At 56.0% G+C, this 17,158-nt stretch overlaps 1 protein-coding gene across 1 annotated transcript in view; it reads right to left on the bottom strand.

Annotated features, from left to right (window-relative positions):
• Positions 1 to 712: 712 nt before the first annotated feature.
• LOC144954935 (anthrax toxin receptor 1-like) overlaps positions 713 to 17,158 on the bottom strand; it is a gene marked incomplete at its 5' end in the record, with an annotated part of 46,083 nt that continues 29,637 nt past the window's right edge. Inside the window, 5 exons of the mRNA XM_078885305.1 lie at positions 713 to 898; positions 9,827 to 9,853; positions 10,225 to 10,323; positions 12,896 to 12,974; positions 14,639 to 14,708. Of these exons, the coding sequence (XP_078741431.1) occupies positions 713 to 898; positions 9,827 to 9,853; positions 10,225 to 10,323; positions 12,896 to 12,974; positions 14,639 to 14,708 (461 nt within the window). The remainder of the gene's footprint in view (positions 899 to 9,826; positions 9,854 to 10,224; positions 10,324 to 12,895; positions 12,975 to 14,638; positions 14,709 to 17,158) is intronic.

Genomic DNA, 17,158 nt, shown 5'->3' with positions numbered 1-17,158 from the left:
GCAAATCTCGCGATATTATACAAAGTCTCGCGATATTATACATGCAAATCTCGCGATATTATACAAAGTCTCGCGATATTATACATGCAAATCTCGCGATATTATACAAAGTCTCGCGATATTATACATGCAAATCTCGCGATATTATACAAAGTCTCGCGATATTATACATGCAAATCTCGCGATATTATACAAAGTCTCGCGATATTATACAAAGTCTCGCGATATTATACATGCAAATCTCGCGATATTATACAAAGTCTCGCGATATTATACATGCAAATCTCGCGATATTATACAAAGTCTCGCGATATTATACATGCAAATCTCGCGATATTATACAAAGTCTCGCGATATTATACATGCAAATCTCGCGATATTATACAAAGTCTCGCGATATTATACATGCAAATCTCGCGATATTATACAAAGTCTCGCGATATTATACATGCAAATCTCGCGATATCGCGATATCTGGCACCACGGTACGATATATCTCACAATATCCCACGATATCTCACGATATCCCACGATATCTCACGATATATCACGATATCTCACGATATATCACGACATCCCACGATATCTCACGACATCTCACGATATATCACGATATCTCACGATATCCCACGATATCCCACGATATCCCACGATATCTCACGATATATAACACCAGGCGTCTACGTTTCCATGCGACACCCATCGCGATATATCACGATATCGTGGGATATCGCGATATATCGTGGGATATCGTGGGATATCGTGAGATATCGCGATATATCGCGATATATCGCCTCACCTCCATGCGTTTGATGCCTCCGACTCCGCGGCCCCCGTAGTAGGAGGCGTCCACGAGGGGCCAGCGAGGGGGGGGCGAGCCGGGGGCGGGGGGCTCCTCCTGGTTGCCATGGTGATATGGGGGGGGAGGGGGGGGGAGGTTGTCATGGTGATGGGGTAGGGAGGGGGGAGGGTGGGGGCGAGCCGGGGGCGGGGGGCTCCTCCTGGTTGCCATAGTGATGGGGGGGGAGGTTGTCATGGTGATGGGGGAGGGGAGGGGGGAGGGTGTCATGGATGATAGGGTGGGGGGAGGTTGTCATGGTGATGGGGTGGGGGGAGGGGGGAGGTTGTCATGGTGATGGGGTGGGGGGAGGGGTGAGGTTGTCATGGTGATGGGGTGCGGGGAGGGGTGAGGTTGTCATGGTGATGGGGTGGGGGGAGGGGGGGAGGTTGTCATGGTGATGGGGTGGGGGGAGGGGTGAGGTTGTCATGGTGATGGGGTGGGGGGAGGGGGGGAGGGGGGGAGGTTGTCATGGTGATGGGGTGGGGGGAGGGGTGAGGTTGTCATGGTGATGGGGGGGGAGGTTGTCATGGTGATGGGGGAGGGGAGGGGGGAGGGTGTCATGGATGATAGGGTGGGGGGAGGTTGTCATGGTGATGGGGGTGGGGGGAGGGGGGAGGTTGTCATGGTGATGGGGTGGGGGGAGGGGTGAGGTTGTCATGGTGATGGGGTGCGGGGAGGGGTGAGGTTGTCATGGTGATGGGGTGGGGGGAGGGGGGAGGTTGTCATGGTGATGGGGTGGGGGGAGGGGTGAGGTTGTCATGGTGATGGGGTGGGGGAGGGGGGAGGGGGGAGGTTGTCATGGTGATGGGGTGGGGGGAGGGGTGAGGTTGTCATGGTGATGGGGGGGGAGGTTGTCATGGTGATGGGGGAGGGGAGGGGGGAGGGTGTCATGGATGATAGGGTGGGGGGAGGTTGTCATGGTGATGGGGTGGGGGGAGGGGGGAGGTTGTCATGGTGATGGGGTGGGGGGAGGGGTGAGGTTGTCATGGTGATGGGGTGCGCGGGAGGGGTGAGGTTGTCATGGTGATGGGGTGGGGGGGAGGGGGGAGGTTGTCATGGTGATGGGGGTGGGGGGAGGGGTGAGGTTGTCATGGTGATGGGGTGGGGGGAGGGGGGAGGGGGGAGGTTGTCATGGTGATGGGGTGGGGGGAGGGGTGAGGTTGTCATGGTGATGGGGTGGGGGGAGGGGGGAGGTTGTCATGGTGATGGGGTGGGGGGAGGGGTGAGGTTGTCATGGTGATGGGGTGGGGGGGAGGGGTGAGGTTGTCATGGTGATGGGGTGGGGGGAGGGGGGAGGTTGTCATGGTGATGGGGTGGGGGGAGGGGTGAGGTTGTCATGGTGATGGGGTGCGGGGAGGGGTGAGGTTGTCATGGTGATGGGGTGGGGGGAGGGGGGAGGTTGTCATGGTGATGGGGTGGGGGGAGGGGGGAGGTTGTCATGGTGATGGGGTGGGGGGAGGGGTGAGGTTGTCATGGTGATGGGGTGTGGGGAGGGGGGAGGTTGTCATGGTGATGGGGTGGCGGGAGGGGGGAGGTTGTCATGGTGATGGGGTGGGGGGAGGGGGGAAGGTTGTCATGGTGATGGGGTGGGGGGAGGGGGGAGGTTGTCATGGTGATGGGGGGGGAGGGGGGGGAGGTTGTCATGGTGATGGGAGGAGGGGAGGGGGGGAGGTTGTCATGGATGATAGGGTGGGGGGAGGGGGGAGGTTGTCATGGTGATGGGGGGGGTGTCATGGTAATGGGGGGGAGGGGGGGAGGTTGTCATGGTGATGGGGAGGGGGGAGGTTGTCATGGTGATGGGGTGGGGGGAGGAGGGAGGTTGTCATGGTGATGGGGTGGGGGGTGAGGTTGTCATGGTGATGGGGTGGGGGGAGGGGGGTTGTCATGATGATGGGGTGGGGGGGAGGTTGTCATGGTGATGGGGTGGGGGGAGGGGGAGGTTGTCATGGTGATGGGGTGGGGGGGAGGTTGTCATGGTGATGGGGTGGGGGGAGGGGGAGGTTGTCATGGTGATGGGGTGGGGGGGAAGGTTGTCATGGTGATGGGTGTGGGGGGAGGGGGGAGGTTGTCATGGTGATGGGGTGGGGGGGAAGGGTGAGGTTGTCATGGTGATGGGGTGGGGGGAGGGGGGAGGTTGTCATGGTGATGGGGTGGGGGGGAGGGGTGAAGTTGTCATGGTGATGGGGTGGGGGGAGGGGGGAGGTTGTCATGGTGATGGGGTGGGGGGAGGGGGGAGGTTGTCATGGTGATGGGGTGGCGGGAGGGGGGAGGTTGTCATGGTGATGGGGTGGGGGGAGGGGGGAGGTTGTCATGGTGATGGGGTGGGGGGTGAAGTTGTCATGGTGATGGGGTGGGGGGGGAGGTTGTCATGGTGATGGGGTGGGGGGGAGGTTGTCATGGTGATGGGGTGGGGGGAGGGGGGAGGTTGTCATGGTGATGGGAGGAGGGGAGGGGGGGAGGTTGTCATGGATGATGGGGTGGGGGGGAGGTTGTCATGGTGATGGGGTGGGGGGAGGAGGGAGGTTGTCATGGTGATGGGGTGGGGGGGAGGTTGTCATGGTGATGGGGTGGGGGGAGGGGGAGGTTGTCATGGTGATGGGGTGGGGGGAGGGGGGAGGTTGTCATGGTGATGGGGTGGGGGGAGGGGTGAGGTTGTCATGGTGATGGGGTGTGGGGAGGGGGGAGGTTGTCATGGTGATGGTGTGGGGGGAGGGGGGAGGTTGTCATGGTGATGGGGTGGGGGGGAGGTTGTCATGGTGATGGGGTGGGGGGAGGGGGAGGTTGTCATGGTGATGGGGTGGGGGGGAGGTTGTCATGGTGATGGGGTGGGGGGAGGGGGAGGTTGTCATGGTGATGGGGTGGGGGGGAAGGTTGTCATGGTGATGGGGTGGGGGGAGGGGGGAGGTTGTCATGGTGATGGGGTGGGGGGGAAGGGTGAGGTTGTCATGGTGATGGGGTGGGGGGAGGGGGGAGGTTGTCATGGTGATGGGGTGGGGGGGAGGGGTGAGGTTGTCATGGTGATGGGGTGGGGGGAGGGGGGAGGTTGTCATGGTGATGGGGTGGGGGGAGGGGGGAGGTTGTCATGGTGATGGGGTGGCGGGAGGGGGGAGGTTGTCATGGTGATGGGGTGGGGGGAGGGGGGAGGTTGTCATGGTGATGGGGTGGGGGGAGGGGTGAGGTTGTCATGGTGATGGGGTGCGGGGAGGGGTGAGGTTGTCATGGTGATGGGGTGGGGGGAGGGGGGAGGTTGTCATGGTGATGGGGTGGGGGGAGGGGTGAGGTTGTCATGGTGATGGGGTGGGGGGAGGGGGGAGGGGGGGAGGTTGTCATGGTGATGGGGTGGGGGGAGGGGTGAGGTTGTCATGGTGATGGGGGGGGAGGTTGTCATGGTGATGGGGGAGGGGAGGGGGGAGGGTGTCATGGATGATAGGGTGGGGGGAGGTTGTCATGGTGATGGGGTGGGGGGAGGGGGGAGGTTGTCATGGTGATGGGGTGGGGGGAGGGGTGAGGTTGTCATGGTGATGGGGTGCGGGGAGGGGTGAGGTTGTCATGGTGATGGGGTGGGGGGAGGGGGGAGGTTGTCATGGTGATGGGGTGGGGGGAGGGGTGAGGTTGTCATGGTGATGGGGTGGGGGGAGGGGAAAGGGGGGAGGTTGTCATGGTGATGGGGTGGGGGGAGGGGTGAGGTTGTCATGGTGATGGGGGGGGAGGTTGTCATGGTGATGGGGGAGGGGAGGGGGGAGGGTGTCATGGATGATAGGGTGGGGGGAGGTTGTCATGGTGATGGGGTGGGGGGAGGGGGGAGGTTGTCATGGTGATGGGGTGGGGGGAGGGGTGAGGTTGTCATGGTGATGGGGTGCGGGGAGGGGTGAGGTTGTCATGGTGATGGGGTGGGGGGAGGGGGGAGGTTGTCATGGTGATGGGGTGGGGGGAGGGGTGAGGTTGTCATGGTGATGGGGTGGGGGGAGGGGGGAGGGGGGAGGTTGTCATGGTGATGGGGTGGGGGGAGGGGTGAGGTTGTCATGGTGATGGGGTGGAGGGAGGGGGGAGGTTGTCATGGTGATGGGGTGGGGGGAGGGGTGAGGTTGTCATGGTGATGGGGTGGGGGGAGGGGTGAGGTTGTCATGGTGATGGGGTGGGGGGAGGGGGGAGGTTGTCATGGTGATGGGGTGGGGGGAGGGGTGAGGTTGTCATGGTGATGGGGTGCGGGGAGGGGTGAGGTTGTCATGGTGATGGGGTGGGGGGAGGGGGGAGGTTGTCATGGTGATGGGGTGGGGGGAGGGGGGAGGTTGTCATGGTGATGGGGTGGGGGGAGGGGTGAGGTTGTCATGGTGATGGGGTGTGGGGAGGGGGGAGGTTGTCATGGTGATGGGGTGGCGGGAGGGGGGAGGTTGTCATGGTGATGGGGTGGGGGGAGGGGGAAGGTTGTCATGGTGATGGGGTGGGGGGAGGGGGGAGGTTGTCATGGTGATGGGGGGGGAGGGGGGGGAGGTTGTCATGGTGATGGGAGGAGGGGAGGGGGGGAGGTTGTCATGGATGATAGGGTGGGGGGAGGGGGGAGGTTGTCATGGTGATGGGGGGGGTGTCATGGTAATGGGGGGGAGGGGGGGAGGTTGTCATGGTGATGGGGAGGGGGGAGGTTGTCATGGTGATGGGGTGGGGGGAGGAGGGAGGTTGTCATGGTGATGGGGTGGGGGGTGAGGTTGTCATGGTGATGGGGTGGGGGGAGGGGGGTTGTCATGATGATGGGGTGGGGGGGAGGTTGTCATGGTGATGGGGTGGGGGGAGGGGGAGGTTGTCATGGTGATGGGGTGGGGGGGAGGTTGTCATGGTGATGGGGTGGGGGGAGGGGGAGGTTGTCATGGTGATGGGGTGGGGGGGAAGGTTGTCATGGTGATGGGGTGGGGGGAGGGGGGAGGTTGTCATGGTGATGGGGTGGGGGGGAAGGGTGAGGTTGTCATGGTGATGGGGTGGGGGGAGGGGGGAGGTTGTCATGGTGATGGGGTGGGGGGGAGGGGTGAGGTTGTCATGGTGATGGGGTGGGGGGAGGGGGGAGGTTGTCATGGTGATGGGGTGGGGGGAGGGGGGAGGTTGTCATGGTGATGGGGTGGCGGGAGGGGGGAGGTTGTCATGGTGATGGGGTGGGGGGAGGGGGGAGGTTGTCATGGTGATGGGGTGGGGGGTGAAGTTGTCATGGTGATGGGGTGGGGGGGGAGGTTGTCATGGTGATGGGGTGGGGGGGAGGTTGTCATGGTGATGGGGTGGGGGGAGGGGGGAGGTTGTCATGGTGATGGGAGGAGGGGAGGGGGGGAGGTTGTCATGGATGATGGGGTGGGGGGGAGGTTGTCATGGTGATGGGGTGGGGGGAGGAGGGAGGTTGTCATGGTGATGGGGTGGGGGGGGAGGTTGTCATGGTGATGGGGTGGGGGGAGGGGGAGGTTGTCATGGTGATGGGGTGGGGGGAGGGGGGAGGTTGTCATGGTGATGGGGTGGGGGGAGGGGTGAGGTTGTCATGGTGATGGGGTGTGGGGAGGGGGGAGGTTGTCATGGTGATGGTGTGGGGGGAGGGGGGAGGTTGTCATGGTGATGGGGTGGGGGGGAGGTTGTCATGGTGATGGGGTGGGGGGAGGGGGAGGTTGTCATGGTGATGGGGTGGGGGGGAGGTTGTCATGGTGATGGGGTGGGGGGAGGGGGAGGTTGTCATGGTGATGGGGTGGGGGGGAAGGTTGTCATGGTGATGGGGTGGGGGGAGGGGGGAGGTTGTCATGGTGATGGGGTGGGGGGGAAGGGTGAGGTTGTCATGGTGATGGGGTGGGGGGAGGGGGGAGGTTGTCATGGTGATGGGGTGGGGGGGAGGGGTGAGGTTGTCATGGTGATGGGGTGGGGGGAGGGGGGAGGTTGTCATGGTGATGGGGTGGGGGGAGGGGGGAGGTTGTCATGGTGATGGGGTGGCGGGAGGGGGGAGGTTGTCATGGTGATGGGGTGGGGGGAGGGGGGAGGTTGTCATGGTGATGGGGTGGGGGGTGAAGTTGTCATGGTGATGGGGTGGGGGGGGAGGTTGTCATGGTGATGGGGTGGGGGGGAGGTTGTCATGGTGATGGGGTGGGGGGAGGGGGGAGGTTGTCATGGTGATGGGAGGAGGGGAGGGGGGGAGGTTGTCATGGATGATGGGGTGGGGGGGGAGGTTGTCATGGTGATGGGGTGGGGGGAGGAGGGAGGTTGTCATGGTGATGGGGTGGGGGGGAGGTTGTCATGGTGATGGGGTGGGGGGAGGGGGAGGTTGTCATGGTGATGGGGTGGGGGGAGGGGGGAGGTTGTCATGGTGATGGGGTGGGGGGAGGGGTGAGGTTGTCATGGTGATGGGGTGTGGGGAGGGGGGAGGTTGTCATGGTGATGGTGTGGGGGGAGGGGGGAGGTTGTCATGGTGATGGGGTGGGGGGAGGAAGGAGGTTGTCATGGTGATGGGGGGGGAGGGGGGAGAGGTTGTCATGGTGATGGGAGGAGGGGAGGGGGGGAGGTTGTCATGGATGATAGGGTGGGGGGAGGGGGGAGGTTGTCATGGTGATGGGGGGGGGTGTCATGGTAATGGGGGGGAGGGGGGGGAGGTTGTCATGGTGATGGGGTGGGGGGAGGAGGGAGGTTGTCATGATGATGGGGTGGGGGGGAGGTTGTCATGGTGATGGGGTGGGGGGAGGGGGAGGTTGTCATGGTGATGGGGTGGGGGGGAGGTTGTCATGGTGATGGGGTGGGGGGAGGGGGAGGTTGTCATGGTGATGGGGTGGGGGGGAAGGTTGTCATGGTGATGGGGTGGGGGGAGGGGGGAGGTTGTCATGGTGATGGGGTGGGGGGGAGGGGTGAGGTTGTCATGGTGATGGGGTGGGGGGAGGGGGGAGGTTGTCATGGTGATGGGGTGGGGGGAAGGGGGAGGTTGTCATGGTGATGGGGTGGGGGGGAGGGGTGAGGTTGTCATGGTGATGGGGTGGGGGGAGGGGGGAGGTTGTCATGGTGATGGGGTGGGGGGAGGGGGGAGGTTGTCATGGTGATGGGGTGGGGGAAGGGGGGAGGTTGTCATGGTGATGGGGTGGGGGGAGGGGGGAGGTTGTCATGGTGATGGGGGGGAGGGGGGGGAGGTTGTCATGGTGATGGGAGGAGGGGAGGGGGGGAGGTTGTCATGGATGATGGGGAGGGGGGAGGTTGTCATGGTGATGGGGTGGGGGGAGGAGGGAGGTTGTCATGGTGATGGGGTGGGGGGTGAGGTTGTCATGGTGATGGGGTGGGGGGGGAGGTTGTCATGGTGATGGGGTGGGGGGGAGGTTGTCATGGTGATGGGGTGGGGGGAGGGGGGAGGTTGTCATGGTGATGGGGTGGGGGGAGGGGGGAGGTTGTCATGGTGATGGGGTGGGGGGAGGGGGGAGGTTGTCATGGTGATGGGGTGGGGGGAGGGGGGAGATTGTCATGGTGATGGGGTGGGGGGAGGGGTGAGGTTGTCATGGTGATGGGGTGGGGGGAGGGGGGAGGTTGTCATGGTGATGGGGTGGGGGGAGGGGTGAGGTTGTCATGGTGATGGGGTGGGGGGAGGGGGGAGGTTGTCATGGTGATGGGGTGAGGGGAGGGGGGAGGTTGTCATGGTGATGGGGTGGGGGGAGGGGGGAGGTTGTCATGGTGATGGGGTGGGGGGAGGGGTGAGGTTGTCATGGTGATGGGGTGGGGGGAGGGGGGAGGTTGTCATGGTGATGGGGTGGGGAAAGGGGGGAGGTTGTCATGGTGATGGGGTGGGGGGAGGGGGGAGGTTGTCATGGTGATGGGGTGGGGGGAGGGGTGAGGTTGTCATGGTGATGGGGTGGGGGGAGGGGGGAGGTTGTCATGGTGATGGGGTGGGGGGAGGGGGGGAGGTTGTCATGGTGATGGGGTGGGGGGAGGGGGGAGGTTGTCATGGTGATGGGGTGGGGGGAGGGGTGAGGTTGTCATGGTGATGGGGTGGGGGGAGGGGGGAGGTTGTCATGGTGATGGGGTGGGGGGAGGGGGGAGGTTGTCATGGTGATGGGGTGAGGGGAGGGGGGAGGTTGTCATGGTGATGGGGTGGGGGGAGGGGGGAGGTTGTCATGGTGATGGGGTGGGGGGAGGGGTGAGGTTGTCATGGTGATGGGGTGGGGGGAGGGGGGAGGTTGTCATGGTGATGGGGTGGGGGGAGGGGGGAGGTTGTCATGGTGATGGGGTGGGGGGAGGGGGGAGGTTGTCATGGTGATGGGGTGGGGGGAGGTTGTCATGGTGATGGGGTGGGGGGAGGGGGGAGGTTGTCATGGTGATGGGGTGGGGGGAGGGGTGAGGTTGTCATGGTGATGGGGTGGGGGGAGGGGGGAGGTTGTCATGGTGATGGGGTGGGGGGAGGGGGGAGGTTGTCATGGTGATGGGGTGGGGGGAGGGGGGAGGTTGTCATGGTGATGGGGTGGGGGGAGGGGTGAGGTTGTCATGGTGATGGGGTGGGGGGAGGGGGGAGGTTGTCATGGTGATGGGGTGGGGGGAGGGGGGAGGTTGTCATGGTGATGGGGTGAGGGGAGGGGGGAGGTTGTCATGGTGATGGGGTGGGGGGAGGGGGGAGGTTGTCATGGTGATGGGGTGGGGGGAGGGGTGAGGTTGTCATGGTGATGGGGTGGGGGGAGGGGGGAGGTTGTCATGGTGATGGGGTGGGGGGAGGGGGGAGGTTGTCATGGTGATGGGGTGGGGGGAGGGGGGAGGTTGTCATGGTGATGGGGTGGGGGGAGGGGGGAGGTTGTCATGGTGATGGGGTGGGGGGAGGGGGGAGGTTGTCATGGTGATGGGGTGGGGGGAGGGGGGAGGTTGTCATGGTGATGGGGTGGGGGGAGGGGGGAGGTTGTCATGGTGATGGGGTGGGGGGAGGGGGGAGGTTGTCATGGTGATGGGGTGGGGGGAGGGGGGAGGTTGTCATGGTGATGGGGTGGGGGGAGGGGGGAGGTCGTCACTCACCTCGTCCACCAAGGGATCTTTAATGATCTGAAAATACAAACAGCAGTCAGCATACAGTGCATACAGTGCGTGTACAGTGCATGCACGATGACTGTACCGTGCGTGTACAGTGTATGTACGGTACCTGTACAGTGAGTGTGCGGTTTCTGTACAGCCCGTGTACAGTGCCTATGCGGTGTCTGTACATCGCGTGTACAGTGCACGTACAGTGCGTGTACAGTGCGTGTACGGAACGTGTACAGTGCACGTACAGTGCGTGTACGGTGCGTGTACGGTGCGTGTACAGTGCACGTACGGTGCGTGTACATCGCGTGTACAGTGCACTACAGTGCGCGTACAGTGCGCGTACAGTGCGCGTACAGTGCGCGTACAGTGCGTGTACAGTGCGCGTACAGTACCAGGGTGCAGCAGAGCGGCCAGAGCCACCAGAGCAGCAGGAGGGCGACGAACAGCGAGACGAGAAGCGGCAGCAGCAGAGCCAGCGTGGGGCCATCAGCCTGGTGACATCATCAACATCATCAACATCATCAACATCAACATCATCAACATCAACAACATCATCATCTACTACATCAACATCATCATCTACTACAACTACAGCAACAAGACGAGAAGCGGCAGCAGCAGAGCCAGCGTGGGCCCATCAGCCTGGTGACATCATCAACAACATCAACATCATCATCATCAACATCATCATCATCATCAACATCATCATCATCAACATCATCATCTACATCATCATCATCAACATCATCATCATCATCAACATCATCATCATCAACATCATCATCTACATCATCATCATCATCATCAACATCAACAACATCATCATCATCTACATCATCATCATCAACATCAACATCATCATCACTACTAACAACGAGACGAGAAGCGGCAGCAGCAGAGCCAACGTGGGGCCATCAGCCTGGTGACATCATCAACAACATCAACAACAACATCATCATCATCAACATCATCATCATCATCAACATCATCATCAACATCATCATCTACATCATCATCATCAACATCAACAACATCATCAACATCATCAACATCATCATCAACATCATCAACATCATCAACATCATCAACATCAACATCAACATCATCATCAACATCATCAACATCATCAACATCATCAACATCAACATCATCAACATCAACATCATCATCAACATCATCATCATCAACATCATCAACATCATCAACATCATCAACATCATCAACATCAACATCATCATCATCAACATCATCATCAACATCATCATCAACATCATCATCATCATCAACATCATCATCATCATCAACATCATCAACATCATCAACATCATCAACATCAACATCATCATCATCAACATCATCATCAACATCATCATCAACATCATCATCATCATCAACATCATCAACATCATCAACATCATCAACATCATCAACATCATCAACATCAACAACATCATCATCATCTACTACAACTACAGCAACATCATCAACATCATCAACAACATCAACATCAACAACATCATCATCATCTACTACAACTACAGCAACAAGACGAGAAGCGGCAGCAGCAGAGCCAACGTGGGCCCATCAGCCTGGTGACATCATCAACAACATCAACAACATCTACTACATCATCAACAACAACATCATCAACATCATCATCTACATCATCATCATCTACTACATCATCAACATCATCATCATCATCACTACTAACAACGAGACGAGAAGCGGCAGCAGCAGAGCCAGCGTGGGCCCATCAGCCTGGTGACATCATCAACATCAACATCATCAACAACATCATCAACATCAACAACATCATCAACATCATCATCAACATCATCAACATCAACAACATCATCATCTACATCATCATCATCACTACTAACAACGAGACGAGAAGCGGCAGCAGCAGAGCCAGCGTGGGGCCATCAGCCTGGTGACACCATCAACATCATCATCATCATCAACATCAACAACATCATCTGCTACATCATCATCATCATCACTACTAACAGCGAGACGAGAAGCGGCAGCAGCAGAGCCAGCGTGGGCCCGTCAGCCTGGTGACATCATCATCAACATCATCAACATCAACAACATCATCAACATCAACATCATCTGCTACATCATCAACATCATCATCACTACTAACAACATCAACATCAACATCTACTACATCATCATCATCATCATCAACAACTTCAGTAGCAGAGCCAGCGTGGGGCCATCAGCCTGTACAACAACATCAACATCAACAACTATGTCATCATCATCACCATCACCACCATCACCACCATCACCACCACCACCACCACCATCACCACCACCACCATCACCACCATCACCACCACCACCATCACCACCACCATCACCATCACCACCATCACCATCACCACCACCACCACCATCACCACCACCATCACCATCACCACCATCACCATCACCACCATCACCACCATCACCACCACCACCACCATCACCACCACCACCACCATCACCACCACCACCATCACCACCATCACCACCACCACCACCATCACCACCACCACCATCACCACCATCACCATCACCACCACCACCACCATCACCACCACCACCACCACCACCATCACCATCACCACCATCACCACCACCATCACCACCATCACCACCACCACCATCACCATCACCACCATCACCACCACCATCACCACCATCACCACCACCACCATCATCACCACCACCACCATCACCATCACCACCATCACCACCACCACCATCACCATCACCACCATCACCACCACCATCACCACCATCACCACCACCACCATCACCATCACCACCACCACCACCATCACCATCACCACCATCACCACCACCATCACCATCACCACCACCACCATCATCACCACCACCACCATCACCACCATCACCACCACCATCACCACCACCATCACCATCATCATCACCACCACCATCACCATCATCATCACCACCATCACCACCACCACCACCATCACCACCACCACCACCACCATCAAAACCACCACTACAACTACAGGATGCCAGAACGTAGACACTCACACACTGTGAGGAGGTGATGGTGACGCTACTGGTGATGAAGCTCACTCCGGCATTCATGGAGACCTGCACTGTCACTGACCTGGAAATCATAGACACACAGAGACACACACAGACACACACAGAGACACACAGAGACACACAGAGACACACAGAGACACACACAGACACACACAGAGAGACACAGACACACACAGAGAGACACAGACACACAGAGACACACACAGAGACACACAGACACACACAGATACACATAGATGATGATGATGATGATACTACTGATGATGATGATGATGATACTACTGATGATGATGATGATGATACTACTACTGATGATGATGATACTACTGATGATGATGATGATACTACTGATGATGATGATGATACTACTGATGATGATGATGATACTACTGATGATGATGATACTACTGATGATGATGATGATACTACTACTGATGATGATGATGATGATACTACTGATGATGATGATGATACTACTACTGATGATGATGATGATACTACTACTGATGATGATGATGATACTACTACTGATGATGATGATGATGATACTACTGATGATGATGATACTACTACTGATGATGATGATGATACTACTGATGATGATGATGATGATACTACTACTGATGATGATGATGATGATACTACTGATGATGATGATGATGATACTACTGATGATGATGATACTACTACTGATGATGATGATACTACTACTGATGATGATGATGATGATACTACTGATGATGATGATGATACTACTGATGATGATGATGATGATACTACTGATGATGATGATGATACTACTGATGATGATGATGATGATACTACTGATGATGATACTACTACTGATGATGATGATGATACTACTGATGATGATGATGATGATACTACTACTGATGATGATGATACTACTACTGATGATGATGATGATACTACTGATGATGATGATGATGATACTACTACTGATGATGATGATGATACTACTGATGATGATGATGATACTACTACTGATGATGATGATACTACTACTGATGATGATGATACTACTGATGATGATGATGATACTACTGATGATGATGATGATACTACTGATGATGATGATGATACTACTGATGATGATGATGATGATACTACTGATGATGATGATGATGATACTACTGATGATGATGATACTACTACTGATGATGATGATACTACTACTGATGATGATGATGATGATACTACTGATGATGATGATGATACTACTGATGATGATGATGATACTACTACTGATGATGATGATGATACTACTGATGATGATGATACTACTGATGATGATGATGATACTACTGATGATGATGATGATACTACTGATGATGATACTACTGCTGATGATGATGATGATGATACTACTGATGATGATGATACTACTGATGATGATACTACTGATGATGATGATGATGATACTACTGATGATGATGATGATACTACTGATGATGATGATGATACTACTGATGATGATGATGATACTACTACTGATGATGATGATGATACTACTGATGATGATGATACTACTGATGATGATGATGATACTACTGATGATGATGATGATACTACTGATGATGATACTACTGCTGATGATGATGATGATGATACTACTGATGATGATGATGATACTACTGATGATGATACTACTGATGATGATGATGATACTACTGCTGATGATGATGATGAGTTTGTGTCACTGACTCTCCCACGCTCTGTAGGACGGGAGCGGCGCACAGCAGGTGCTGGTCGTAGACCTCCAGTGGCTTCACCGCTGTAGAGAGACACAGACACACAGACACAGAGACACACAGACACAGAGACACAGAGACACAGACAGAGACACAGAGACACACACACAGAGACACAGAGACACACACACAGAGACACAGAGACACACACAGAGACACACACAGAGACACAGAGACACAGACACAGAGACACAGAGACACACACACAGAGACACAGAGACACAGACACAGAGACACAGAGACACAGAGACACACACAGACACAGACAGAGACACAGAGACACAGACACAGAGACACAGAGACACAGACACAGAGACACACACACAGAGACACAGAGACACAGACACAGAGACACACACAGAGACACAGAGACACACACAGACACAGAGACACAGAGACACACACAGAGACACAGAGACACAGAGACACACACACAGACACAGACACAGAGACACAGAGACACAGACACAGAGACACAGACACAGAGACACAGACACAGAGACACACACAGAGACACAGAGACACACACACAGAGACACAGAGACACACACAGAGACACACACAGAGACACAGAGACACAGACACAGAGACACAGAGACACACACACAGAGACACAGAGACACAGACACAGAGACACAGAGACACAGAGACACACACAGACACAGACAGAGACACAGAGACACAGACACAGAGACACAGAGACACAGACACAGAGACACACACACAGAGACACAGAGACACAGACACAGAGACACACACAGAGACACAGAGACACACACAGACACAGAGACACAGAGACACACACAGAGACACAGAGACACAGAGACACACACACAGACACAGACACAGAGACACAGAGACACAGACACAGAGACACAGACACAGAGACACAGACACAGAGACACACACAGAGACACAGAGACACACACACAGACACAGACACAGAGACACAGAGACACAGACACAGAGACACAGACACAGAGACACAGACACAGAGACACAGACACAGAGACACACACAGAGACACAGAGACACAGACACAGAGACACACACAGAGACACAGAGACACACACAGAGACACAGACACAGAGACACACACAGAGACACAGAGACACACACAGAGACACAGAGACACACACACAGAGACACAGAGACACACACAGAGACACACACAGAGACACAGAGACACAGACACAGAGACACAGAGACACACACACAGAGACACAGAGACACAGACACAGAGACACAGAGACACAGAGACACACACAGACACAGACAGAGACACAGAGACACAGACACAGAGACACAGAGACACAGACACAGAGACACACACACAGAGACACAGAGACACAGACACAGAGACACACACAGAGACACAGAGACACACACAGACACAGAGACACAGAGACACACACAGAGACACAGAGACACAGAGACACACACACAGACACAGACACAGAGACACAGAGACACAGACACAGAGACACAGACACAGAGACACAGACACAGAGACACACACAGAGACACAGAGACACACACACAGACACAGACACAGAGACACAGAGACACAGACACAGAGACACAGACACAGAGACACAGACACAGAGACACAGACACAGAGACACACACAGAGACACAGAGACACAGACACAGAGACACACACAGAGACACAGAGACACACACAGAGACACAGACACAGAGACACACACAGAGACACAGAGACACACACAGAGACACAGAGACACACACAGAGACACAGAGACACACACAGAGACACAGAGACACACACAGAGACACAGAGACACACACAGAGACACAGAGACACAGACACAGAGACACAGAGACACACACAGAGACACAGAGACACAGACACAGAGACACAGACACAGACACAGAGACACAGAGACACAGACAGAGACACAGAGACACAGACACAGAGACACACACAGAGACACAGACACAGAGACACAGAACACACACAGAGACACAGAGACACAGAGACACACACAGAGACACAGAGACACAGACACAGAGACACAGAGACACAGAGACACAGACACAGAGACACAGAGACACACACAGAGACACAGAGACACAGACACAGAGACACAGACAGAGACACAGAGACACAGACACAGAGACACAGAGACACACACAGAGACACAGAGACACAGACACAGAGACACAGAGACACAGACACAGAGACACAGAGACACAGAGACACACACAGACACAGACAGAGACACAGAGACACAGACACAGAGACACAGAGACACAGACACAGAGACACACACACAGAGACACAGAGACACAGACACAGAGACACACACAGAGACACAGAGACACACACAGACACAGAGACACAGAGACACACACAGAGACACAGAGACACAGAGACACACACACAGACACAGACACAGAGACACAGAGACACAGACACAGAGACACAGACACAGAGACACAGACACAGAGA

This window comes from Lampetra fluviatilis, unplaced genomic scaffold (genome assembly GCF_964198595.1).
Source record: "Lampetra fluviatilis unplaced genomic scaffold, kcLamFluv1.1 SCAFFOLD_770, whole genome shotgun sequence".
NCBI lineage: Eukaryota > Metazoa > Chordata > Hyperoartia > Petromyzontiformes > Petromyzontidae > Lampetra > Lampetra fluviatilis.
Note: the sequence above shows the minus strand (reverse complement) of the source record. Positions and strands in the feature narration are given on the sequence as shown.